Below are 25936 nucleotides of genomic sequence, written 5' to 3'. Positions count from 1 at the left end.
TCCCTCATCTCCCTTCAACCTCTTCACCACTTCACTTCTGGTAACCACCACTTTGTTCTCTGTAACTGTGAGTTGTGTTGTTTGCTTTTTTTCATTTGTTGCTTTTTGTTTTATATCCCACATGAGTGAAGTCACAGTTTTTTCTGTTTTCCTGATGAAGGCCGGTATAGCTATAACCTTTCATCTTATAACTGCTTTTGCTGTATCCCATACCTTTTGTAAGGTTTTAGTTTTATTCTTTATTTTCATTTTCCTCAAGGTAGTTTTTGTTTTTCTGTTGGATTTGAATATTTACTGGCCTGTCAGCTCCTACTGAATATTATATTTCATTTTTCTGGAAATCACTAGTTATAGAAGAGTGGTGGTACCAAGGCAAAAACATTGAGCATTTGCAAACACAAGTGTAACGAGACAGAAAGGATCTCTGTATTCTAGTAGAGCTAGGAGAGAACATATAGATTGGAAAGAGGGACAAAAGGTTAGGGGAATTTGAGCTGGAGTGTGTGGGTCTCCCTGAAATAGTTTTCTCAGAGAAGGTCCCTAATGGTGTAACCTAACAACCATGTTTGAAGGACAAGGAGCCAATTATGCAAGAGAAAGGAGGAGCCTGGGGACAGTAAGCTCCAAAGCCTCTAAGCAGAAAAGCCTTCCCTCCCAATAGTCATTTGTTAAAGGCTCTCAGAGAAGCATGCTCCTTCCTCCAGGGCACCTGACTGGCGTTATAACACTAGCGTTGTGGTCTGGGCACTGTCCGCCAGTCCCAGTACATTTCAGCAAATCTTTATTGATTGCCTACTGTGCGCCTGACACTGGGGATCTGACAGTGAGCAAAACATAGTCGCTGTTTATGTTCATGTGTGTGCGTGTGCAAACAGGCAAAGTGTCAAATAAGGATCATGAAAATAGGAATGGCTTGTTATTGGTCACCAGGGTGTCCCCAGAACCAGCACAGGGCCTGGCACATACAAGGCAAATCTTTATTGAATGAATTCTCCTACCTAAGGAGAGAATGCAGCATACAAACTGTATATGTAATAGGATCCTAAATATCACTTGGGAATAGAAACACAGGCATATAAAGTCAGTTGGAAATACACCAAAGTATTCATTCGTTGCCCTTCGATGGTATGTTTTGTAATATGCATATATATATGTATACAATATTGATTGTATTCAATGAAACAGGAACCAAACTTAGTGGATGGCCTTCAGCTTTAATTTATCAGCTATAGGAGAAAAACCTATCGGTATAATTTATTGTTCATTTCTAATAACTCTCATTTTTCACTAGGTTTGGCTACCAGTACTTTTCCAGTTGCTTCTAATCTCCCCTCAAATGGGACCCAACCTAATGAAAAATGAGAAAAAACACTGACCACAAGACATTCGGGAGTAGCATAGGTCCTTATCCATATTGGAATAGGAAGGTGACTCAATGGTAAAAAAAAAACAAAAGCGCAACAGCCTGGAAAGCAATACCTATATGATTGGGGGCAACAAGCAGCCTGTTACCTTTTTGTACAAAAAGCACTGCGTGTCCTTCCCAATCCTTCTAAACCCCAGGCCCTGGAGCTCGCTCTCACTTAAGGGCTCTCTGGGTAACATGCGCTCCCCAAACCCCATACAAAGCAAGCAGTGAGCTTCCTTGCCCCACACCCTGCACCCCTGACTTGGACCCTTCTGTAAAGCATATGCCTGGTAACCCCTGGCCTGGGCTCCTGTCCATGGGTTATGCATATATGTTCTTGATCAGCTCAGTCCTCAAATAGCTGCAAGCTTTCGCTAGGGGCAAACACTGACTACACCCAGGGCTCCCCCAGATTCACTGTGTACCACCAAACAACGGACCCTGAAGGTCCCACCCTCCTGAATCCGCCACAGCACAACCTGGAGGATCTGTGGCTAAGGCTTCTACCCTAACCCCGCATCACCTGGGTCCACCAAGCCCTGAGCCTCCTCCCCACACACCAAGCAAAGTTCCCTCTGCCCTCCGCTCCTGTAGACCAGCTCCCCTACCCGCTCTAGTTTCCCTCCAGAGCTGACACCCTTTCCCTTCCCTACCTGAGCATGTGGGTAGCAGGAGCTCTAGGGCCAGCACTAGGATCCCCAGGAAGCCCCAAGAAAAGGGACTCTCCAGGCAGCAGGAAGATGCCCTGCGCGGCTCATAGGAGGCCCTCATGTTCCCCACATCAGAGGGAAACCCGAGGGCCAGGGAGTAATTTGCCTTTTTGAGGGCGGCTACCAGACGCAACAATCCCCAGACTCAAAAGGTGTCACGTGCATTATGGATTGTGGGCGTGGCCTGGGCTTTTACAGCGGAGTGGGGCGGGGCCAATGGCAATCTGCAGGGCGGGGCCTCCGCCCTGGGCTGTGCTTTGGCCCTGGAGGGAAGGGAGCCAAGCCTGGTCCAGATCTACCCCACCCGGCCTCGTGCAGGCTGTACTGGCAATAGCTCCCACCTGTGGAAAGAAAGGCTGAGGCGTTCTTCATAAGCCCGAGACACAAATCTAAACAGTTTACGTGAAATAATGTGTTAAATCTCCAGCCCGGTAATTTTTCACGTGAGGTGTTGGCCCAGGTCTCACTGAGAAGCTGGCATAGTGTTGGGGTGTGTGTGTATGGGGAGGGGGGGATAGTGTGTCCATCTATTGGGGAGCTTAGGAGTTTTCTTTGAACACAAGAAAAGTTGTATTTTGGGATTATTCTCGTGAGACAGCTCCTCCCTACCTTCTGATCAGATTCACCCAAGGAGCCTGTGCAGAGTGCTGCTTAGCCACCACCCTTCCAGGTGCTGCCTGCACTCTCCCAGCAGCGGGACCTGGGCTTGCTTTTTGCTGTTTGTTTCACACTCATCCCAGGTGATGCTAATGCGCAGCCAGGGTTAATAACCACCTGCCTGTGGCTCGGCTTGTAGGCGGCTTTGTCCTCACAGTGTCTTCGGGCCTCTAGAAAAAATACTGCAGACTGGGTAACTGGTAAATAACAGAAACGCGTTCCTCACAGCTCTGGAGGCTGGGAAGCCCAAGATGGAGGCCCTGGCAGTGTTGGCATCTAGTGAGAGCCAGCTTTGTGGTGCATGGACAGGGCCTTCTAGCTGTACGTTCACAAGGCAGAGGGCTGAGGGACTTTCTTGGGGTTCTGTTATAGGGACACGGATCCCATTCATGAAGCCTGAGCCCTCTGACCTAGTAACTTCCCTGTGGCCCCACCTCCTAATGCCATCCTCTTGGAGGTTAGGATTTTTTAAAAATATATATATTATTGATTTTTTACAGAGAGGAAGGAAGAGGGATAGAGAGTTAGAAACATTGATCAGCAGCAGAAATCCAAGTTCCTCAGCGTGATGCTTGAAGACGTTCTACAATTAAATCCCAAATTTTTTTCAGATCCTGGGCATCTTCCAGGGCCAGCGCCTCATGCCCATTGGGTGAAGCTTTGTCTGATTTCTGCCCAGGTGTCCTATCACCCAGCTTGAGGCATTGTATTTACCCGATTTGAAGATCACATTTTCCAGAAAATAAACCATACATTGGGGTCCCATTTCTTCCAGTTTAAGAAACTTATAATTGAAATAAACTTCCATCTCTGTCATTTAAACAACCTTTCCCACAGTAAACTGGTTTCTATATTTCAGTAATTAAGAAACTATTTGACACGAGAACATAAATGGTAGTTATACTTATATCCATCTCACATGTAAACATATTCACATATGAAAATAATATGAATTAGAACCTATCTTAAAAGTCAGTTTATATTGGGAAGCATAACAATCTTTGAAAAATTCCCAAGACTTTTAAAAAATAAATAGTACAACCATCCATGTTTCTAATTAATTCAAGAATGTAAGCAAACACTACATTCTTGAAAATAAGTATGTGAAAATGAGTGCAGTAATACTTCTATTTTTTAGTCAGAATTCCTGATTATTTCTGCTCAACCTCATCTTCCTAATGTCCCTCACCAGAGATGAGCAAGAGAAGGAACACTTAAGGCAGTGGTTCTCAACCTTCTGGCCCTTTAAATACAGTTCCTCATGTTGTGACCCAACCATAAAATTATTTTCGTTGCTACTTCATCACTGTAATGTTGCTACTGTTATGAATCGTAATGTAAATATCTGATATGCAGGATGGTCTTAGGCGACCCCTGTGAAAGGGTCATTCAACAGCCAAAGGGGTCGCGACCCACAGATTGAGAACCACTGACGTAAGGCATAATAAAATGTCTTTATAGTGTAAAACAGTATTCACTCTGGTCCATTCTGATTTCTCAATAATTTCCTTTGCACGGCAAAGTTTTTTGGCCCAAATTGTTCTACTAAGTTTTATAAAACTGCAAACAAAACTTTTAAGAATGTAATTGCATTTATAGTGGCAGCCCCTCCCCTTTGCCCATGGCTCCTTTGAAAAGAGACCCTGGGAGGTCTGAGGACTCCAAGAGGGAGGGTTCTGGTCCACCTGAGCATAAAGTGCTACCTGAGCTACGTGATTTTTCTCCTCTGCATAGAACCAACAGCCAATACACAAAGTTTAGTTGTGTCGGTTTTTTTTTCTTTCCTGAAATACATGGCTTAAGGTTTACTCTGCCTTTTAGCAGGTGAGGTGAGTCCCACACAAAGACTAATTCTGTTGCAACTTGGGATATCTGATGGGTTTACCCTACAAAACTGCCTCCTGTCAGGTGCCTTACTGAAGTGAGAGAGCTTTTTACTCAAGCCAGGAGAGCAAACTCCCTAGGCCAGAGTTCAGAGCGCATTCTATGTTCTCTCTTAAAGAGGGGAATTCTCCCCAAGAAAACTACAAGGCCACAGTGTTCACTTTGTACCAAGCGGGCATTCGTGTTAGGAGTGTTAGCGCCCTCTAACTTTTCACAGAAGCAAGCAACTGAGTCTAAATTGTTTTTAATTCTTAGATGGGTTTGTTGATGTTAGAAAAGGTGGAGAACAAATGCCAGACATTAACTTTATGGCTTCTCTAAATTACAGAAACGGAATTTTTGGACTGGAACAAGTGGTGTTCCCCTGGGCAGGATTGTTTCCCGGATTCTTTGTCCGTGGGATGCGAAGAATGAATCCATGGATGGAAGGTGCTATAGCCAAGGTGGCAATTTATTGAAGAACAAGTACAGACACCCACATGAGGAAGGGGAAAGAATCTTACAGCACAGACTCCCACGTGGGGAGGGGAAAGGTCCCACTGGGTTCCTTTTTCTTATGGCTTATAAAGGCTGCGGATCATGGTGCCTTGATAACCCCTCAGATTGGTCACTATTCCCTTGATTGGTTCCTATAGTAACTTATGAGCTCAAAGGTTGAACCTCACATGACAAGTGAGGTTTCCACCCCTTCCTTCTTTATTGTTTTCCTCTTCCCTTTGGGGTTTCTTCTTCTCTTTCTGAATGCAGGACTTCCTTCCCTTTATTTTGTAAATATAGACCTTCTGCTATTTTCAGCTTCCTCATTCCATGGAAATGTACCTGTTGTAGCTTTTCAGCTTCCCTATTCTATGGAAATATACCTTCTGTTGCTCTCTAGCCCTGTGCTTCCTCCATGGTCCTCTTAATTTCTAAAAATGTCCTAAACCTGTCTTTTCACCCCCCCAAATTCCTGTTTCAGTACAAAGAAGTTACAAAAATATTTTTCAAAATAGAATTTTACCTAATCTACTGTAAGATTATTTTTTAATAATATTTTAGTTAAGGAAGTGAAATTTTTTCAAATTCTCAATTTTCAGTGTTCTTGTTTTTAATTTGATGGCTGAGGTGGTATAGACATATGTGTAAAGACTTTATACTATAGATTTTTGAAAAATAATGGTGGAGTAAGTGGAAGCTACTCTGACACTCTCCTGGAATTACAACTAAAATACAGTAAAACCACCTTCAATAATCAACTGAAGACTAGCTGGAGAGAACCCCAATAACCAAGGATGGAAAGAGGGCTTGCAATGATGGTGAACCTATGACACGTGTGTCAGAGGTGACATGCGAACTCATTTTTTTTGGTTTATTTTTCTTTGTTAAATGGCATTTAAATATATAAAATAAGTATCAAAAATATAAATCTTCTTATACTATGGTTGCAAATATAAAAAATTTCTATATGTGAAACAGCACCAGAGTTAAGTTTGGTTTTTTCAAAATGCTGACCCGCCGAGCTTAAAAGGTTCACCATCACTGTATAAGTGGTAGGATATATATCTCTTACCTCCTGGCCATTTTTTATCAAGCCACTTAAATATGTTTAATAATCTTAAAAAATTAGTACTTATCATCCCGCCAGTGTTGCTCAGTGGTTGAGCATTGACCTATGAACCACGAGTTTATGGTTTGATTCCTGGTCAGGGCACATGCCAGGGTTGCTGGAAAGATTCTTGGTAGGGAGTTGTATGGGAGGCAGGTGATAAATGACTCTCTCATCATTGATGTTTCTCTCTCTCCTTCTCCCTTCCTTTATAAAATCAATAAAAATTAATATAATAATAAATGACTATTTATGCTATTTTTCTACTTTAGTATGAAGGCTGTAGATGAGTAATTGTATTCCAAATCATAATAAGTACAACTTTACATCAATGCATTTGGTATGAAGTTTTAACAATAACATTTGATTATCTATGACTAGTACCCTGGTTCCATAGTGAAACAGGAATTTTGGGGGGTGAAAAGACAGGTTTTAGGAAATTTTAGAAATTAAGAGGACCATGGAGGAAGCACAGGGCTGCAGAGCAGCGGAAGGTATATTTCCATAGAATAGGGGAGCTGAAAAGCTGCAACAGGTACATTTCCATAGAATGAGGAAGCTGAATATAGCGAAAGGTCTATATTTACAAGAAAAAGGGAAGGAAGCCCTTCACCCAGAAGGAGTTACTATAGTAACCAGTCTAAAAGAATAGTGACCAGAGGGAATATCAAGGCACTAGGATCTGCAGCCTTTATAAGCCATAGGGAAAAAGAACTCAGTGGGCATCTTTCCCTTCCCCCACATGGGAGTCTGTACTTGTTCTTCAGTAAATCTCCACCTTTGCTATACCATCTTCTGTCCATGGATTCATTCTTGACTCCGGCAGATGGATCCAGTCCAAAAATTCCATATCAATAGTTACCCCTACAAATGGAGAAGTATCTGCATACATTTTAGAGTCTAATAAGCTAGTTTCTAAGGCGATGGAAGTCAACTTTTTTTTTTTTGAGGGGAAATTATGGACATTAAGCGGTGCAAAGAATATAATGAAAATCTTTACTTTCCCTAAAGGAAAGGAGGTAAAGCTAAAGCTAAGTGTTACTCTGCATCCTTTCTGGAGCATGTACACAAGATGAGGAGTCTTTAAAAAATCCAATGACCTAAAACAGGAGAAACATTTGCTCATAAACTTGAAGGTGCTTATTCATATTTCAAGAACACACGCACACCCACGGTGGTCTCCACCTGGTTACTCACAGGCGTCCCGGCCCAGCAGCAGCAGCACTTGGAGCTCAGCAGACACGGACCTCAGGTCAGTTGTGGTCCTGAGCCTGGAATCCAGGGCTACCGCGCTCAGACACCTCTTCACCTTTAATGAGCCCTTACCTGGTAGCCAGAGGGTTTGATTCATGTTTGTTTAAGAACCTTTAAGTAGTTGTATATGCTTTAATGTTTTAAACAAAGAAAGAATATGAGAAACACAAAGCTATTTTTGCTTTCTTTAGAAGTTATTTCTATGTGAAACATTTGAAATTGTAAAAATATTCCACTGAGAGCATTTTCTACTCAGAGTACTGTGTGTATGTGATGTTAAAAATATACTACAGAGAGAGAAATCAAATGTATATATCATGAGTTCTACTGTATGAAATATTATTCAAATGATGGCACTGTGGGTATTTTAAAAAAATAACGAATCTGGCTCCCAATACACTGAAGGAATAGTGTAAAACTAGGGTAGAGGAGACTGAAAGGGCGAGGGCTACGCCCCCCATCTTGCCCTGGACCCTCCATTTTTGGGCAGCAGCCATTAGCCATGTGCTCAGCAAGGAGCTTCTTCCCGGAAGCCCAAGCCTCTGCTAGCCACACCTAGGATTTCTTTAAACTAACCAATGGAGATCAAGGGAAGTGCGCGCCATAGATACGACCACATCCTGTGTAACAAGACCCCGACTTGCGCCTGGCCAATCGGCAGGGCCCACAGTCCTCTCTCCTCCCCTTATTCCAACCCCCCTATAAAACCCCTCTCCCCACAGAGCTCTCTTTCTTCTCTGCCTCCTGCCGCTGCGTCGGCGAGTGTGGTGGATGGGGAGCTTGAGCTAGCTCGAATAAAGGCTCTTTTGCGTTTTGCATCGGACCTGGCTCCCTGGTGGTTTTTGGGGACCCTGAACATCGGGCATAACAGAGACACTATAATGAGCCATGATTTTCTGCAGAACTTAAACCTCAACCCCCCACAGGAATCTTTCTGACGGTCATAAAAGCTAAAACAACTCTGCACAGGTTAGCCTGGTTACAATAATATTAAAAGTAGGTGAAAATATTTTAGTAAGGAATGCAATTCTGACAGCACACTCACACAAGGACATTTTTTAACAAGGCAGCACGCAATGCAGACAGCAAGCAAGAGCTGCACAAGTACATCAAGATGAGAAGGACTGAAAAGTTTAAGAAACATGTTTAATTTACTGTCTCTTCCTGATGTGAAGACACTTATACACACAGGTGCCAACCACTGCAACACCAAGATCTATAAGAAACCAGAAGACAAATGACATGTAACTCTAAAAACTAATACCAAGTTTCAAACCTAGCAGAAGAAATTACTGTTGGTTACACTTCAGTGGGCAGAAATATTATTTTATTTAAGCCCACATACATTCATATTCTATCTGGACTCTTCACTGTCTAAATGTAGTTCCCTGGAATCAGTTAGGGTCTGCAGCAAGCCAGAGAAGTGTCTGTGCTTAATTTAGAATATTACTCAAAGCATATTTGGGATATTTAGGATTTGTTACTAAGTGGATGTATAGCATACAAGAGAAAATACAATCACCAACACAAGGTAGAATATCAGATAATGGATATGGTATTTCTAGACTGGGTTACTTAATTTTAAGCTATAAACACTGTAGAAACGAAAAAAAATAACTATAAATGCACTTGTACACATTAATATTTTGATATAAGTGGCATCCAAGTTTGGGACACTTACCTACTGCAAGAACAATCACGGCAATGAGTCCTCCATCTGAGAAAAAAATAAAACCAGTTTGAAGGTAATTGAGCACACGTGGGTCTCCATAGTTGACACACTTTAATTTTGATCAGATCATCTATAAACTACAGCAAAGAAAATGTTCATCCGTCTAGTTTAGTGTGACTGCTAGTGCATCCAGCTCATTTTGATCACAGAGCCCTTCTAATCTGATTCCAGGCTTAGGGTCCAACTTGTGAAACTTTTAATAGGACCTCATTTGTCATTGTTTTGTGCTGTAGTAGCCCCACCACGTTACAAAAATTGGAATAATTATTAAAATTAGGAAATATTATTATAAAAATTAGAATTTACTACATTAGAGAAAATCATTTTAAGAAGGTATTTTCCCATTCCAGTTGGTTTAATTCAGTATTCAGTCTATTATTCCATGATTTTGTTAGAAATTTCATTTACATTGTTCCCCAAATGTGAGTGTGGAATAAGTCATTAAGGAAGTTCTATTAATTGATCACATCGACCTATTTTGCAGTTTTCACAGACAATACATTATTTTATCAATCCTTCCTCATGCAACCCCATCCCCAGATAAGACACAATTTTAATTACCAAGAGTATTTTAAGAATGCAAATGAAACACCATGAATAAATTATGCATAGAAACTTAAACATGCATTTTTTTTACTGTCCAGAAAGCAATCTAATCTAATAATAGACAAACAGGGTAATTGACTGTACTTTCGCTATGCCTCCCATTGGCTAATCAGTGCGATATGCAAATTAACCGCCAACAAAGATGGCGGTTAATTTGCATATGTAGGCTCCAAGCGGTGGTGGAGGGAAGACTGAAGGCAAGCTGGAGCAGCGAAGACGGAAGACGGGAGACGGCTCGGGCCAGAGCAAAGGCCTGGGTCCTGGGTGCTGAGGAAAACTGGTGCCCGCAGCCAGGAGAAGGGAAGGCCTATTGCACGAATCTCTTCATGCAACAGGCCTCTAGTAAATAATACTACAAAATCTTAAATCTTAGAAATATTTGGTAGTACCTCTGCTCCCGAACTGCCATTATTTTTATTAAATTTTATAGGTCAAATTATACATTGGCATGTTTACCTTTGCTCTTTATATTTCATCAAAAAATTATCAAGTGTTTAATGAATGAAGGTGCTTTGAATTTACTGGCACACTGACAGTTTGACCACAGTGTTCAGAGGGGAAAAACTGACGTGCATTTTATAACAAGACTAACCTTATTAAACTAGCCTAATGTAAAGAAAAGTAATGCTTACTTTTCTTTACTCACTCATCAAAAATTTCATGTAACTGCCACAACCATATTTGATCCTTTCCTTCAACATATATTGTGTGAACTCTGTGAGCCTATATAAAGTGTGATACACCAGCCTGTTAGAAAAAAAACACTAACTAATGCTTGTGTATACAAGGTATAAATAGAAAGAATATTTATTTACAAATTGCCATTACAAAATAGCACTATCATATGGAAAGCAAGTTAGGTTTTATATATTTTAACCTACATATAAACACAGCAATTGATAAAGTTACCTCAACCTACTAGGAATTTGAATTTGAGGAACCTCTTAAAAACTGTGTTATCTGCCTGTGTCTACACATACTACTGCTTCCATCTGTCATGGTATCTGCACATAAAATGAAATACAAATGTCAATTATCACATGACAGGTTGTTTCTTCCTGAATCACAGATAATTGAAATATGATATTTCCATGGAGAACTCTAAGGTCCCATAATTGAGGGTTTTTAATAACCAAAATAATACCTCAGTTATCAGCTCTAGTTGGTGATTTATCATGGGCTGGAATCTCCTAGAACAACAACAAAAAAATAACTTTAAAAAGAAGTAAAAAAAATAGTAAAGCTTACAGATCCTAAATTCAAAGGTTTGGATTTTTTTTTGGTCTTCATACAAAATCTCTTATAATTTTATTTTCCTTATATAAATCATATTAATGTTTTTCATTTAAAGTAGTACTATACATATTATAAATTAATATTCAGTCATCAGCATTCTTCTTCCTCTCTAGTAACATTTCCTGTGACTATATTCTGTGGTACAGAATGCAAATTTGTCATTACTGTAGACTCAATATTAGCCTATATATTAAATGAGATTCTACTTATAATTAAATGATACAGGAGGGCTTAATAAATGATTTAGAGGTTATTCTGTAATGCAGAGAAATTTCAGCATAATAAGGCCCATTTATGACAAACCAATAGCTAACATCATACTCGATGATGAAAGACTAAAAGTTTTCCCCTTAAGATCGGGAAGAAGACAGAAAGACCATGTTTGACATTTCTATTTAGCATAATATAAAAAGTTATAATCAGAGCATTTAGGAAAGGAACAAAAAAGCATCCAAATTGGGAAGGAAGGAATCAAATTACCTCTGTCCAGATGACATAATAGTTTAAGCAGAAAACTGTAAAGATTATGCACATACACATGCACACACACTCACCTGTTGGAACTAATAAATAAATTTGGCAGAGTTGCAGTTTTCAAAATCAACAAGTAAAAATCAGTTTCATTTCATTACACTAACAATGAGAAAACTAGAAAGAAATTGAAAATAATTCTATTTACAATAGCATCAAATAAGAGTGGCTCAGTTGGTTGGAGCATCGTCCCATACACCAAAAGGTTGTGGTTGGATTCCTGGTAAGAGCTCATACCTAGTTTTCAGGTTTGATCCCCAGTCAGAGCATATACAGGAGGGAGCCAATCCATGTTCGTTCTCTCTCTCTCTCTCTCTCTCTCTCTCTCTCTCTCTTTCCCCCTCTCTCTCTCTCCCTGAACCAAGGATATGTTTATTGATTTCAGACTCTCTAAAATCAATAAACATATCCTTGGTTGAGGATAAAAAAGAAGTAAAATACTTAAAGAAGAAACTTAACCAGGAGGTGAAACACTCCTACACTGGAAATTATAAAACATTGCTGAAAGAAATAGAAGACAATATAAACAAATGAAAAGATATCCTGTGCTCATGCATTGGAAGAGATGATATAGTTAAGATGTGAATGCTACGCAAAGAAACCTACAGACTGTATGCAATCCCATCACCATCTTGAATATGCTTTTTGTGGAAATAGAAAAATGCAAAATAAAATTCATATGGAACCTCAAGGGACTAGGTACAGCCAAGACAATCTTAAAATGGAAGAGCGAAGTTGAGAGAACTTACATTTTCTGATTTTAAAACTTACTCAAAAGCTACAATAATCAAAATCACAGTGCTACAGGCATAAACACAGGCAGACCAGTTGAGTAGAATACAGAGACCACAAATAAACCTGTGCATGTATAGTCAAATGATTGTATGGAAGGGTGCTAAGAACATTTAATGGGGAAAGGGCAATCTTTTCAACAAATGGTTCTTGGAAAGCTGGATATCTACAAATAAAAGAATGAAGGTGGATCCTTATCGTACATCATATACAAAAATGAATGCAAAGTGGATCAAAGAACTATATATAAGAGCTAAAACTATAAGATGTATAGAAAAAAACAAAGAGGACAAGCTTCATGATGTTGAATCTATGATTTTTTGAGTGTGACACCAAAAGCAAAGGCAACAAAGGAAAAATAGATAAATTGGATGGACTTCAGCAAAATTAAAAACTTTAACAATGGTCATTATCCACAGAGTGAAAAGGCAATCCATAGAATAGGAAGAAATATCTGCAAATAATATATCTGAAAAGGGATTAATATCCAAAAACACATAATGAACTCCTGAAACTTAGTGACAGAAAAAACCCAAATCAAAAATGTGCAAAAGACTTGAAGAGACATGTGTCCAAAGAAGATATACAAAACACCAATAAGTACATGAAAATATGATCACTAATTATTTGGAAATGAAAATAAAAACCACAGTGAGATACTACTTCATATACATTATGATTACTAGTATATATAAAAAAACACAACAAACCCAAGTATTGGTAAAGAGGTGGGTAAATTGGAACCTTCATGCCTCACTGGCGGGAATGTGAAATGGTGGTTCAGTTTATCTGAAAATGATTGCTATACATTTTTACACATAAGAAGTGCCAGAAAACAGAAATTTAGACACCTGTGTGACGTATGTGTAAAGACCCAATGAAAACATAAATTGTATGTCATACCTCTGTCATGGAAATGAGCAGTTACTTTAAAAAACTGTTTCTTTTCAATTATTCCATATCATTGATATTTAATGTCAAAGAAATAAAATCTAAACAAAAAAGACACAAAAAGACCCCCTTTGTACCTTCAGTACATTTTGGGATCTTAGGCTCCCAAGTACTGTCGGCTCCACAGACAATAGTGCGGCTGCCTTCAAGGTAAAATCCCTCCTTGCATTGGAACGTAACCTCCGATTTGTACTGAAATTTTCCCTTTTCAAGTGTTGACACCAGTCTCCCATTCTCCAGCGCTGGATATTCACATGTGACCACTGAAAAGTGAAGAAATTCCAGAATTAATGGAAAGCTCTTTTAACAGGGGAAAGAAAAAACTAGTGCAAATTAGTAATTTCCCCTGGGTACAAAGAGGCAAGAAATGGAAGGCAGAATGTTAATTTAAAACAATACTTTATTTGTGCATTTTAATTCCAGGTAAACAGACATAGAGACATCTAATAACCTTTTCCCACCAAGAACAGATTGACCAATATACATTATTGGTTTCCTATAAGTTTTCCCATTACTGACACATTTCGAGAAAGGTCTGATCACCACATACAATTGTGAGATAAGTACAAAGGCAACTTTGGATGTTCTTTTAGCTCTAGGAATTTTTAAAATTTCAGGCTGACACTAATTTAGTACCCTGATCATCTAAAAAGGCAGGAGAAGGTCTTGTAATAAGGTAATGCTTGAGCTCAAAGGTAAAAGTTGAAAATAAGCTAGCCATGCAAACAGAAAGAAAGTTATCAGGTATCAACAACATGCAAGAACTGGAAACGTGCAAGAAATAGAAAGGCCAGTGAACTTAGGGCTGCGTTTTCCAAATATTTTGGACTGGAATTCAGAGATCAAACCCCACTTTTTAAAAAATATATATTTTGTTGATTTTTTTACAGAGAGGAAGGGAGAGGGATAGAGAGTTAGAAACATTGATCAGCTGCCTCCTGCACACCTCCCACTGGGGATGTGCCCGCAACCAAGTTACATGCCCTTGACCGGAATCGAACCTGGACCCCCTCAGTCCGCAGGCCGATGCTCTATCCACTGAGCCAAACCAGTTAGGGCCAAACCCCACATTTTATAATGTAATCTCCCAGGTCTGAGATAAAGTTAAAACTTCATAGTTAGTCTTGGTACCCATGTACTCAGGTATTCCCCATTCTGTTCTGCTTCTTACAAAGTAAAGTGCTGGGTATGATCCTCTAGATTGATTTCAGGATCCAGACATGCGTTTCACAGAAATTGGAAAAATCAAAAAACAAAACACTGGGCTGGGCAGTACACGCAAGAAAACACCTTCTGAGGTAAAATCTGAGCAATGCATAGGGCCCATAATGCACTGCTTTTCAACCAGAAGGGTGCTCTTTCTCCTCGCACGGGGACCTGAATGTCCATCAGGATCTTGTCCCTTCAGCCTGAAGAACTTCCTTTAGCAATTCTTGTAGTGCAGGTAGGGTGGTGACAATCCTCTTAGCTTTTATCTCAAAATATTTTTTTTTCCAAATCCTCACCTGAGGACATGTTTTTGTTTGTTTGTTTTGTTTTAAAATTTAGACAGAGAAGAAGGGAGAGAAGGATACATTGATGTAACAGAGCAACATGGATCCGATGCCTGCATAGGCACCTCAACAGATGACTAAACCCACAACCTGGGTATGTGCCCTGACCAGAAATCAAACCCGCCACTGTTTGGTCAATGGGACAATGCTCAAACCAACTGAATCACACTGGTCAGGTCTTCAAATATATATTTTTAAATTTTACCTTCAGTTTTAATAAATTTCTCCTTAGTGGAGACTTTTGCTGCCTGCTTTATTTTTATTGCAGCACATTATCAGGTATTTTTAAAAATTTATTTACCCTCCTAGGGTCACTGAATTTCCTAGACTTAGGTGGTTGTGGATGGTTGTTTTGGATCAAATGTGGATAGTTTTTGGACATTATTTATTCACATAACTCTATATTGTTGTTTCTCCTCTTTATCTGAAACTCCATTAACATGTATATTTGTCTGCTTGCTACTCTCTCCCAGGTTGCAAGTCTCTCCCTCTTAAAAAAATTGTTTTTCTTTCAAATCATCTTGGATTTCTATTGTTTTGACTTCCGGTTCACTGATCTTTTCTATGTTGTACTAAAATGCTCTAAATCACAGTAATAATTTTAAGTCAGGTTTACTGGATATAGTTTACATACAGTAAAACTCACCATTTTAAGTGTACAGCTTTATGAGGTTTAATAAATGTAAACACTAATCACGTAATCACCACCACTATAGACATAGAAGAGTTTCATTATTCTCCAACATTTCCTGTAATCAACTCTCCCCACAGCCACCTCCAACCGCCTTCCCCAACCAGCCAACCATTCATCTGTTTTGCATCACCAGCGTTTCTTTTCCAGAGTGTCATAATGGGATCACAGCCTCTGAGTATGGCTCATTTCACTTAGCATAATGCATTTGAGATTCATTTCTGTCATTTTGTGGATTAGAAGCTTATTCCTCTTTATTGGGGAGTATTATCTCATTATATGGATGCCCCATGGTTGTTCATTAACCAACTGAAAAATATGTGGCTATTTCCAATGTGGGGTGATTGTAACAAAGGCTGCTATGAATATTCTCCTATAGGTTTCTATGTGAACATGTTGTAATTTAGTTGGATTGCTGAGTTGTATGGAAGTATATGTTTGACTTTATAAGAAATTGCCAAACAGTGTTCCAAAATGGACATGCCACTTTGCATTCTTAACAGCTATCTATGAGGGTTTCAATTGCTCCATATCATTGCCAGTAGATGATATTCTTAGGTTTTTTTTTCTTGTTTTTATTTTCAGCCATTCTATAGGAGTTGAGTGATAGCTCATTGTGGTTTTGTTCTTTCTGTTTTTTTCAATCCTCACCTGAGGACATGAGAGAGAGAGAGAGAGAGAGAGAGAGAGAGAGAGAGAGAGAGAGAGATCAGTTGTCTTCTGCACTTGCCACAAACCCACAGCCCGGGTACATGCCCTGGCCTAGAATAGAACCTGCAACCTTTTGGTGCATAAGACAAAGCTCCAACCAATAGAGCCATACTGGCCAGGGATTTGGCTCATTTTTTAAGACCTTTATAGTAATGTCTTTTGAGAGCAGCAGCTTTGAGTTTTTAAGAATTCCAATTTATTAACTTTTTTTTTCTTTAAAGGATCATGGTTTTGTATACAAGGAATCTTTGACTGATTCATGAATATGTTCTATGTTTTCAAGTAAAAGTGTTATTATAATTCTGAATGTAAGGCAAGTCTAAGATCTATTTTTAGCAAATGTTTACATATGCTAATATGGGTTGTGGTTCCCTTTTATGGCATATTGATGTTCAATTGTGCCTGTACTTTTGCCATTTTCCACGGAATTGTTTGTACATGTGTGCTAAAATCAACTGGAGACAGTTGAAAGGCTCTACCCTAGACCCTCTGTTCTGTCCCGTTGTTTTCTATGGCCATCCTTTTACCCATACCACACAGTCTTGACTATTCATTAAATAGTATGCTTTCTAATAAGTCTTGACACCAGAGTCCTCTAATTGTTTCTCAAAATCATTTTGACTATTCTTATTCTTTTGTCTTTCCAAATAAATTTTAGAAACAATTTGTCAATTTCTTAAAAGACTTCTGGTGGAAAATTTATTGGGATTATACTCATTTATACATCAGTTATAGAGGATTGACATTTTTGTTATATTGAGTCTTGAAATGCATTAGCAATGAATTTTTCTGTATTTATAAATGCCTTCTTTAATTTTTAAAAAGTTTCCTTGTTTTAACTATTCAAATATTGCACATGTGTTGTTAGATTCACTCACAAATACTTTGCATTACTCGGTGTTGTAAATGGTACTTCGAAAATTTAAATTTTTAATTGTTTATTGCCAGTGTATAGACATACCATTGATTTCTGTACATTGAATTTGTGTCTAGCAACCTTGGTAAAACTAAAGTCTTTCATATTTTCCACACAATCATGTCATATTGAACAAAGTCTATTTTATTTCTTCCTTTCCAATATGTATGCCTATTTCTATATTTTGCCTTATTGTACTGAATAGGACCTTCAATATGATGATTAATAGGGCAGGATGAGTAGACATCCCTGTCTCATCCTTAGATCATTGGGAAATATTTTATCATTAAGTGTCATGTTAGCTGTGCAATACTTATAGCTACCTTCTGTCAGGTTGAGAGAATTAGGTCCCGTCTATTCCTAGTTTGCTAAGAAGTTTTCTGTCAAATGCATTTTTTTGCATTTATTAAGATGATCATGTTTTGTTGTTGTTTTATAGTCTCTTCGTATGGTAAATTACACTGATTAATTTTTAAATATGAAAAAAACCTTGCCTTCATGGAACACATCCTACTTGATTATGATATAGTATTCTTATTTTCATAATATGACAGGATTTTACTTGCTAATGTTTTAATAGTTTTGTTAGAGTAGGCAGCTAGAAACATATGAGCTGGAAAAGACAGTTGGGATGTAGAGGGGATATATGTGAGAGGTGACAAGCAAAAAATAGACATATATATGTATATATATATATATAATTTCAGAGAGGAAGGGAGAGGGAGAGATATATAGAAACGTCAATGATGAGAGAGAATCATTGATAGGTTATCTCCTGCACGCCCCACATTGGAGATAGAATCTGCAACCTGGGTATGTGTCCTTGAACTGCAACCTCCTGGTTCATAGATGGATGCTCAACCACTGAGCCATGCTGACCGGGTTGTCTGCAGAATATTTAATGATGTTCTCTTTTTCATTCTGGATATTGGTAAGTTGTGTCTTCTACTTTTTCTGTCACACTGGCTATAGGTTTATCCATATTATTGATCTTCCCCAAGAACCAGGTGTTGGTTTCAATGATTCTCTCGACATGTTTTTTTCAACTTTACTGATTTCTATCTTTATCATTTCTTTCTGCTTTCTTGTTCTGTATTCAACTTGCTTTTCCTTTTTAGTTCCTTAAAGTGAAAGCTTATATTCTTGAGCTGAAATTTTTCTCTTGTTCTAATGTGTGTATTTCATGCTATGAATATTCTTCTAAGCAATGTTTTTGCTCTATTCTGCAAATTTTGATACTTCAATATATTGTGTATTCATGTTCATTCAATTCAAAACATGTTCTAATTTCCCTTGTGAATCCTTTTATTCATGGGTTAGTTAGAGGTGTCTTTATAATTTTTAAATATTTTGGAATTTTATAGATATCTTTGTTTTGATTTCTGCATTCATTCCATTGTAAAGATATTGTATTGTAAATAATTACATTTTTTGAAATTAAAAAATTTAAAGATATTGCCTAGAATATGGTTCTAAAATTATTACATATGCACTTGAAAAGAGAACATATTTTCCTGTTTTTCAGTGGTTCCTTTTGGTCAAGAGTCAAATACTTTCCAGTCTGTTCTACTTTTGGTCATGCTCGAATGCCTTAGGCATTGTTTTTTAAGTATAGGTAAACCTCTGAGTAATTTCAGGTTTGTTTCAGGCTACAACAATAAATGAGTATTGAAGTAAAGAAGGTTACAGTTGTTTTGCTGGGTTATGGTATTCAATTCTCAAAATACAACTCAACATGTGTGAAGGGCAATAAAGCAAAGCACAATTAAGCAATGTAAGCCTGCATGCTTTGCCTTTATCAATCTGATTGGTGAGAGGGTTAATCTCTTACAATTTATTCTACCATTTTGGCTAGCCAGAACTGTCAAACTTCTTGTATTATGAGATACAACTTCCTTAAAGCCAGTGTGTGTTTTTTGATGCTTTCTAGCCAAAAAAATTTAACTCATGCATATACGTAGTAATTAACAATGTATAAACAGGAATGTCAAGGACATACATGGTGAACAGTGGGAAACTCTTCAAGCAGAATTATTTTTATTCTAGTTCACTCATAAAATTATATTAGAAACAAATATAACAGGAGGAACAAGCATATATGGCTGTTTTTGTTGTTGTTTGTTTGTGTTTTTACTTGTTGGCCAAAGTATTGAAAAGTTGGTAAAAGTTTCCACACTGTTTGCAAACGGGAGGGAAAGAAATGGAAATGTTATATCACCTTTACACTCAGGCGGGTCACTACTCCATTGGTTAAGCCCAATACAAACAAGCCTGCTCTCTCCAACAAGGGAATATTCGTCTGGTCCCTTTGAAGGATTGCAACTATAAATAACTTCTTCATTATATTCAAATATATCCTTGTGGCTGTTGGTGAATCTCCCATTTGGTATTTGTTTAGGTGGTTTACACCAAACCTCTTAAAAAGAGAGAGAGAAAAAAAAAGGACAGGAAAGGCAAAAGAAAAAGTAAAAGATTAAGACGGCATTAGTAGTGTCCTATGAACTGCCCTCAATAGTTCATTATCATATGATTTCTACATCTAGTAGCAAATTCAATAAACATTTAAAAATGTATAGAAAGAAATGTATTATCCCAATTCAAACTATTAATAGAGAATTGAAATTTTAGAATAAAACCCATTTTCTTAAATACCCATAGAGATACCTGTATGAAAGACTTGTGTGTATCTGTAAGGCCATGTTAAGTTTTTTCTAGTCATAAGAGATGCTGACAATTTAATGAGAAAATTTGATTTAGTAAAACTCAGTGCTAGTTGAGAAATGCTACATCCATTCCTGAATCAGTGGTTCTCAGGTATGCCTGATTTTGTCTTTTCTCACTGTCACCCTTAGAGTGGACAGGGACATTTTCCAATGGCCTGAGACTGTCTGATGAGCCTCAGGATGAATGTGGAGCTCTTCCTTTAAGCCAGATACTGAAGAGATTAGAAAAACGTAAAGCAATGACACCCTTCCCACTGTTTTGGAAATGTTTGATCTTAGGACAAAAATATGCTGCATTTATTAACATGTATTGAGATTATTGTTCTTAAAAATGAATTAGTAAATAATTATTTAAAATCTTCTCTGTTTTAATCCCAATATAAGGAATATCAATAGCACTAACCCACCTGCAGAAAAGCGCTGTGGGGTCTTGGTTAATTGTAAAGCATATGGGGGTCTCCAGGCCAAAAAGTTTGAGAACTGCTGCTCTAAATTCTAAAGAGAGAATGTACTTACCTTCACAATGTGGTGGAGCATCACTCCATTCCACATAGTTTCCAGAAAGTTCACAATGTAGAATTTTTGTTCCATGTAAATAGTAACTAAATGAGAAAAGAAATCATTATTGTTTTCTTTATCACTTAACAGGAACACATAATAATGAAGAAGTTTTTATATGGTTGTTTTTTGGCACTACAGTAGCTTCAGGGAGTTTTTGAAGTGACAAGTATAGAATGTGTTAACTGAATCTGCAATGTAATTAAATGCAGAGATTCTTCATATGAACACACGTTGGCCTAGAGCAAAGTGTCTAAATAAACCTGTCACGCCTGACAGTCTGGTGATTGCTAGCTCTGGCAGGCACAGCACAGTCACATCTGTGTCCTTGCTCATGCCATTCTGCTCTGTCAGGGCAATGACTCAGCAGCCAGATCTGGCCCCAGCACTGACCTGACTGCATTCAAGCCCCAGCTCCAAGACTGACTTGTTTGTTGAGCTTGGACAAGTTGCTTAATGTTTCTCTTTATTTTTTAATTTTTTGTTAACTCGCACCTGATGATATCTTTTCAATCAATTTTTAGGGACAGTTGAAGGCAGGGAAGAGAGAGAGAGAGAGAGAGAGAAATATGGATGTGTACGAGACACATCAATGTATGTGCCCTTGCTCAGAATAAAACCTGGGACCCTTCAGTCCACAGTCTAGCGCCCTAAACTTTGAGTCAAACTGGTTGGGCTGGTTCTTTTTCTTAAATTCCCCATCTGTGGAAAGGTGTATATGACATGGGGTGGTTTTGAGTAGCAGGTGAATTATCATCAGAAACATTGGAGTGCTAGGCACATTTTTGGTGATTAGAGTGGCTTCCTAGGTAGAGCTCAGAGAGACCCCTCCTCGTTGGAATCTCTGATGATTGTAATTCACAGAACTCTCTCCTCCTTCTGGACTCTCCTTATAAGGATCATGAACAAGTCTATTTCTGTAGTACTTACTGTTTGCTATTTTCCTTGGACACCTCTGTATATATTGTGCTTCTCAATGAAGCTAACTTCTCAAAACTTCTTTGAGAATATCTATGTCAGCCATTTTCAACCTTTTTCATCTTTTGCCTGCACGCCCCACACTGGGGATTGAGCCAGCAACTCAGGCATGTGTCCTGACCGGGAATTGAACCGTGATCTCCAGGTTCATAGGTTGTTGCTCAACCACTGAGCCATGCTGGCCAGGCTTGCCATTTTTTTATTTGACAATCTAAGGGAAAAGCGGTCAGTGACCCAACTAAATAGCAGATATCTCATCAGGAGCCTGGGGCCAGAAGACATTGAACTAATAGACTCAAAGTGATAGAAAAAAAAGTTCAATCAAAAATCCTTTCTATAGCAAAACTGTGCTTCTATCGTGAGGGAACTATTAAGACTTTTTAAAAATAAAAGGTAAGAAAATTTCCTACCACTATACCTTATATGCAAAAAATGCTTAAGGGTGCTCTAAAAGGTGAACTTAAAGGACACTAGAGAATAATGTTACCTGGACAGTCAGTCCTTGCACTGGGGAGCCAAGATGGTACTGGGGTTGATTCTTACACTTAGGGCACCAAAAGCTCTGAAGATGAATGGACAGGACCCGAGTTGCCAAAAGCTAGCAAGATAATTTCATAGGAAAATATCCTTCCCCTCCCTATCCATATAAAATCTGGGTGCTTGGACAAGAAGCGGGGGAGGTCTTTGAGCTGGGAATTCGAGATCTTGGGGCATCTGAGTAAAACTTCTTTTCTTTTGCACCAGCACCTGCCTCACAAGTTTGGTTTCCCTGCAGCAGACAGCTGAACCTATGTTTTTTTGGTTACATTAAGTCATGCCTTATGGATCAACATCTCAGTGTGGGTATATTCACGGGCAATTATTAAATCTAGTATTATTATAACAATGGTTTGTAAATGTATTTTTATGTTCTATGTGATTTAAGAAACTAACCTTACAATGAAAAGAAATGGTATAGAAGCCAGTATTTCAATTATTATTTGGATGGTAGTATGACATTAACAACCGAAAAGGATGGGGATGGAGCTGATAAGGATCCATGATTATAATTTATTGAATTTAAGTTGCTATAAATTCAAATTATAATGTTATATGTCTAGGATGTTAAATGTAATCCCCCTGGGAACTGGAAACAAAATCACTATAGAATATACACAACAGAAAATGAGTAGGGGATTACAACATTTCATTATAAGAGTTAACTTGCAAATGAAAAGAGAATTGCATGAAAAGAGGGGCAAAAAAAGCTTTCAAAAAGAAATAGCTTCCTCCTTGTCCATAATTATTTTGAATTTTTAAAAATATGTGTTATTTTATTTTAGAGAGAGGGGAAGAGAGAGGGGGAGAAAGAAACATCAATGTGAGAGAGAAACACTGATCAGCTGCATCCTGCATGTCCCTCACTGGTGATCAAGCCTGAAACATAGGCATCTGCCCTGACAGGGAATAAAAAATGTGTCTTCCTGGTTCACAGTTTGACACTTAATCACTAAGCAATTCTGGCCGAGCAATAATTACTTTAAATTTAAATGGATTAAATTCCACAATCTAAAGGCAGACATGGGCAGAATGGATAAAAACAAAAGATCCAACTATATGCTGTCTACAGGAGACTCACCTGAGATTCAAACAGATGAACAAGTGCAAAGTGAACGGATGGAAAAAAAATCTTCCATGCAAATTGTCACCAAAAGAGGGTAGCATCACTATACTAATTCAGGCAAAATAGACTTAGAATCAGAAAAGGTTGTAAGACACAAGCAGCATATTATATTTTAATCAGTTTCACATACTGCAAGAAGATATAATAATTATAAACATTTATGCACAAAATAAGAGACCTTCAAAATACATGAAGCAAAAGCTGGCACAACTGTAGAGAGAAATACACATTTCAATGAAACGGGCATTTCTCCAGTAATAGTTGGAGACTTCAATATCCCACTCACAATGATAGATTGCACAACAGACTGAAATAAGTAAGACTGAAAAATAGAGGACTTCAACAACTAGATCTCACAGACATAGAGCATCATAGAACAGAATTCAAATTCCCCTCAAATGCACATGGGACATCTTCCATACTTTGAGCCACAAATTAATATTAACTAATCAATAGGTTTAAAAAATATATATATCATGTAATGTATTTTCTCTAACCACAAAGTGGATAAAGTTGTGAAACAAAACCCTTCACAGCCAGATTTTCTGAAGGAACAGGTTTATTGACTAGCCATATGGCCACCAGCAAAACCAGGTCCGGGGCATGCAGTCTAAACCAGCAGCAGCAGGGAGATGAAGGCAAGCATTTCCGCCATCCTGGTTTAATGGGGTTCTTTTACAGCTTTGAGCAGAAAGATGTAAGTTATTTTGAAGGAATTCACATTGTCTATAGATAAGGGGGCAGAAGAAGGGTAAGTGGGGCTAGTTCTGGGATAGGTGTATAGTCTGTAGGAAGAAGTGTTTGCTGCTTTTGGATTATTTGTTGGCAACAGCGTGAACATTCATGTGGAAGCAGGATGCGGTGAAATCTGGTGGTCAGCTACCCCTTAATGAATAGGAGCTATACTAGCTCTTATATTCACATTATTCTGAAGTACCTCTGGAAGTTCATTCAGTTTCAACACATATTTCATTAATTCCTGCCCTTCCTTCTGTTAACTGATTAATTCCCCATCTCTCTTTCCACCCTTTGATCTATTATAGTTTAATGTAGGACCATGTCATCACAGTTACTACATTTTTAATGACTAAAATAGCCTTATCATTATTTACTAGAGGCCCGGTGCATGAAATTTCGTGCACTGGGCGGTGTCCCTCAGCCCGGCCTGTGCCCTCTCACAATCTGGAACCCCTTGCTCCTTACCGCCTGCCTGCAGTGGAGACAGGAGAGGCTCCTGCCACTGCTGCTGCACTCGCCAGCCATGAGCCCAGCTTCTGGCTGACTGGTGCTCCCACTGTGGGAGTGCACTGACTACCATGGGGCAGCTCCTGCATTGAGCATCTGTCCCCTGGTGGTCAAGTGCACATCATAGCGACCGGTCGTTCCACTGTTTGGTCAATTTGCATATTAGGGTTTTCTTATATAGGATAGTATGATACAATTTTGTCTTTCTTTAATTTAAATTTCTTTCTATTTATTGCACAGCTTTTCAGTCTCCATAAAAAGCCCAAGGGTTAATTGGCTGTAAGTATAACTTGTTCCACAGAAAGCAAGATGAGATCAACATAATGGAAATGCTTGAGAAGAGAACCAAACCAAAAATGGAACCAGCAACATTTACCTTCTTTCTCCAAGGAGCAGCTCACTTACCCCTCATTACAACTATACTGAGCTTCTGAACCAAGCTCCAGATTTTCATTCTTGTACTTTATTTGTCCATTTAGTAGTTCTTCTAGCTGTGGACATGACTTTTCTAAAAGGGAAATTTTCACATTTGTTTATACCCATTTCAAAACCGATTTGAATCAAAATACAAATTCTACACTGCACTATTAAATTGATAGAAATATTTTTCTTCTTATTTATTGTTATTACATTTATTGGGGTGACACTGGTTAATAAGCATACGTAGGCTTCAAGTGTACATTTCTATGATGCATGATCTGTACATTGCTTTGTGTGCCCACCACCCAACATCAAACCATCTTCTCTCACATAAATTTAGTCACCCTTACCCTGTACTACTTCCACAAACCCCCCTTCTCCCCCCTGGTTACCACCAAACTGCGGTCTGTGTCTATGAGTTTCAGTTTTATATCTCACATATGAGTGAAATCATACGGTTCTTTTAACTTTCTCTGACTGACTTATTTCGCTTAGCATAATATTCTCGAGGTCCATCCCTGTTGCCACTAATGGCCAAACTTAAGATTCACATTTACCCAGAGCGTTAACAGCCAAATAAAAAATTGCCAGGAGACTTTCAAGGCCTGCAAAAATACAGTGCTACCTAAAATCTACATCCACATGAGAAAGCCATCATGGCAATAGTGGAATACGGAGTCTACAATGTGTGAAAATCTTTAGAGCAATAAAAATAAAAATGTTGCGTACTTACTTGTACAGGCCTCCTGGAGAGGTGCCCATGTGTTGTCAGGCTGACAGACAGCAGAGATGGAAAGAACAGGAAAACGATGCTTGTATCCTGGGCGACACTCATATTCCACTGTGTCCCCGGGATGATAAGGGGGTTCAGGATAACCCTTGGGTTTCATAGATTGGAATGTTAGTAGGTCATCACAGGCATCTGGACACAACAAAAGAAGAACATGAAAGTAAAGTATTTCCTCTTTTTCACCAGTCACAGATTCTGGCCTTCCAGAATAAACGGAAGGTCCTTGGCAAGATTTTAAGTGATTGTGCCAGGCTTTTTACCAGATGAGGTGTTGTGCTTGCT

The 25936-nt window shown here is 38.6% G+C and overlaps 1 protein-coding gene across 1 annotated transcript in view; it reads right to left on the bottom strand.

The window, feature by feature from the left end:
* LOC107184837 (membrane cofactor protein-like) overlaps window positions 1-24935 on the bottom strand; it is a 36346-nt gene extending 11411 nt beyond the window's left edge. Inside the window, exons 1-6 of the mRNA XM_015571187.1 lie at window positions 24850-24935; window positions 20517-20602; window positions 19496-19693; window positions 13484-13706; window positions 9180-9215; window positions 7442-7570 (exon numbers count right to left, since the gene is read on the bottom strand). Of these exons, the coding sequence (XP_015426673.1) occupies window positions 7442-7570; window positions 9180-9215; window positions 13484-13706; window positions 19496-19693; window positions 20517-20602; window positions 24850-24898 (721 nt within the window). The 5' untranslated portion in view covers window positions 24899-24935. The remainder of the gene's footprint in view (window positions 1-7441; window positions 7571-9179; window positions 9216-13483; window positions 13707-19495; window positions 19694-20516; window positions 20603-24849) is intronic.
* Window positions 24936-25936: the final 1001 nt, after the last annotated feature.

The sequence above is a fragment of the Myotis davidii genome, unplaced genomic scaffold (assembly GCF_000327345.1).
Source record: "Myotis davidii unplaced genomic scaffold, ASM32734v1 scaffold1128, whole genome shotgun sequence".
NCBI classification, from domain to species: Eukaryota; Metazoa; Chordata; class Mammalia; order Chiroptera; family Vespertilionidae; genus Myotis; species Myotis davidii.
This window is presented reverse-complemented; position numbering and strand designations above follow the sequence as displayed.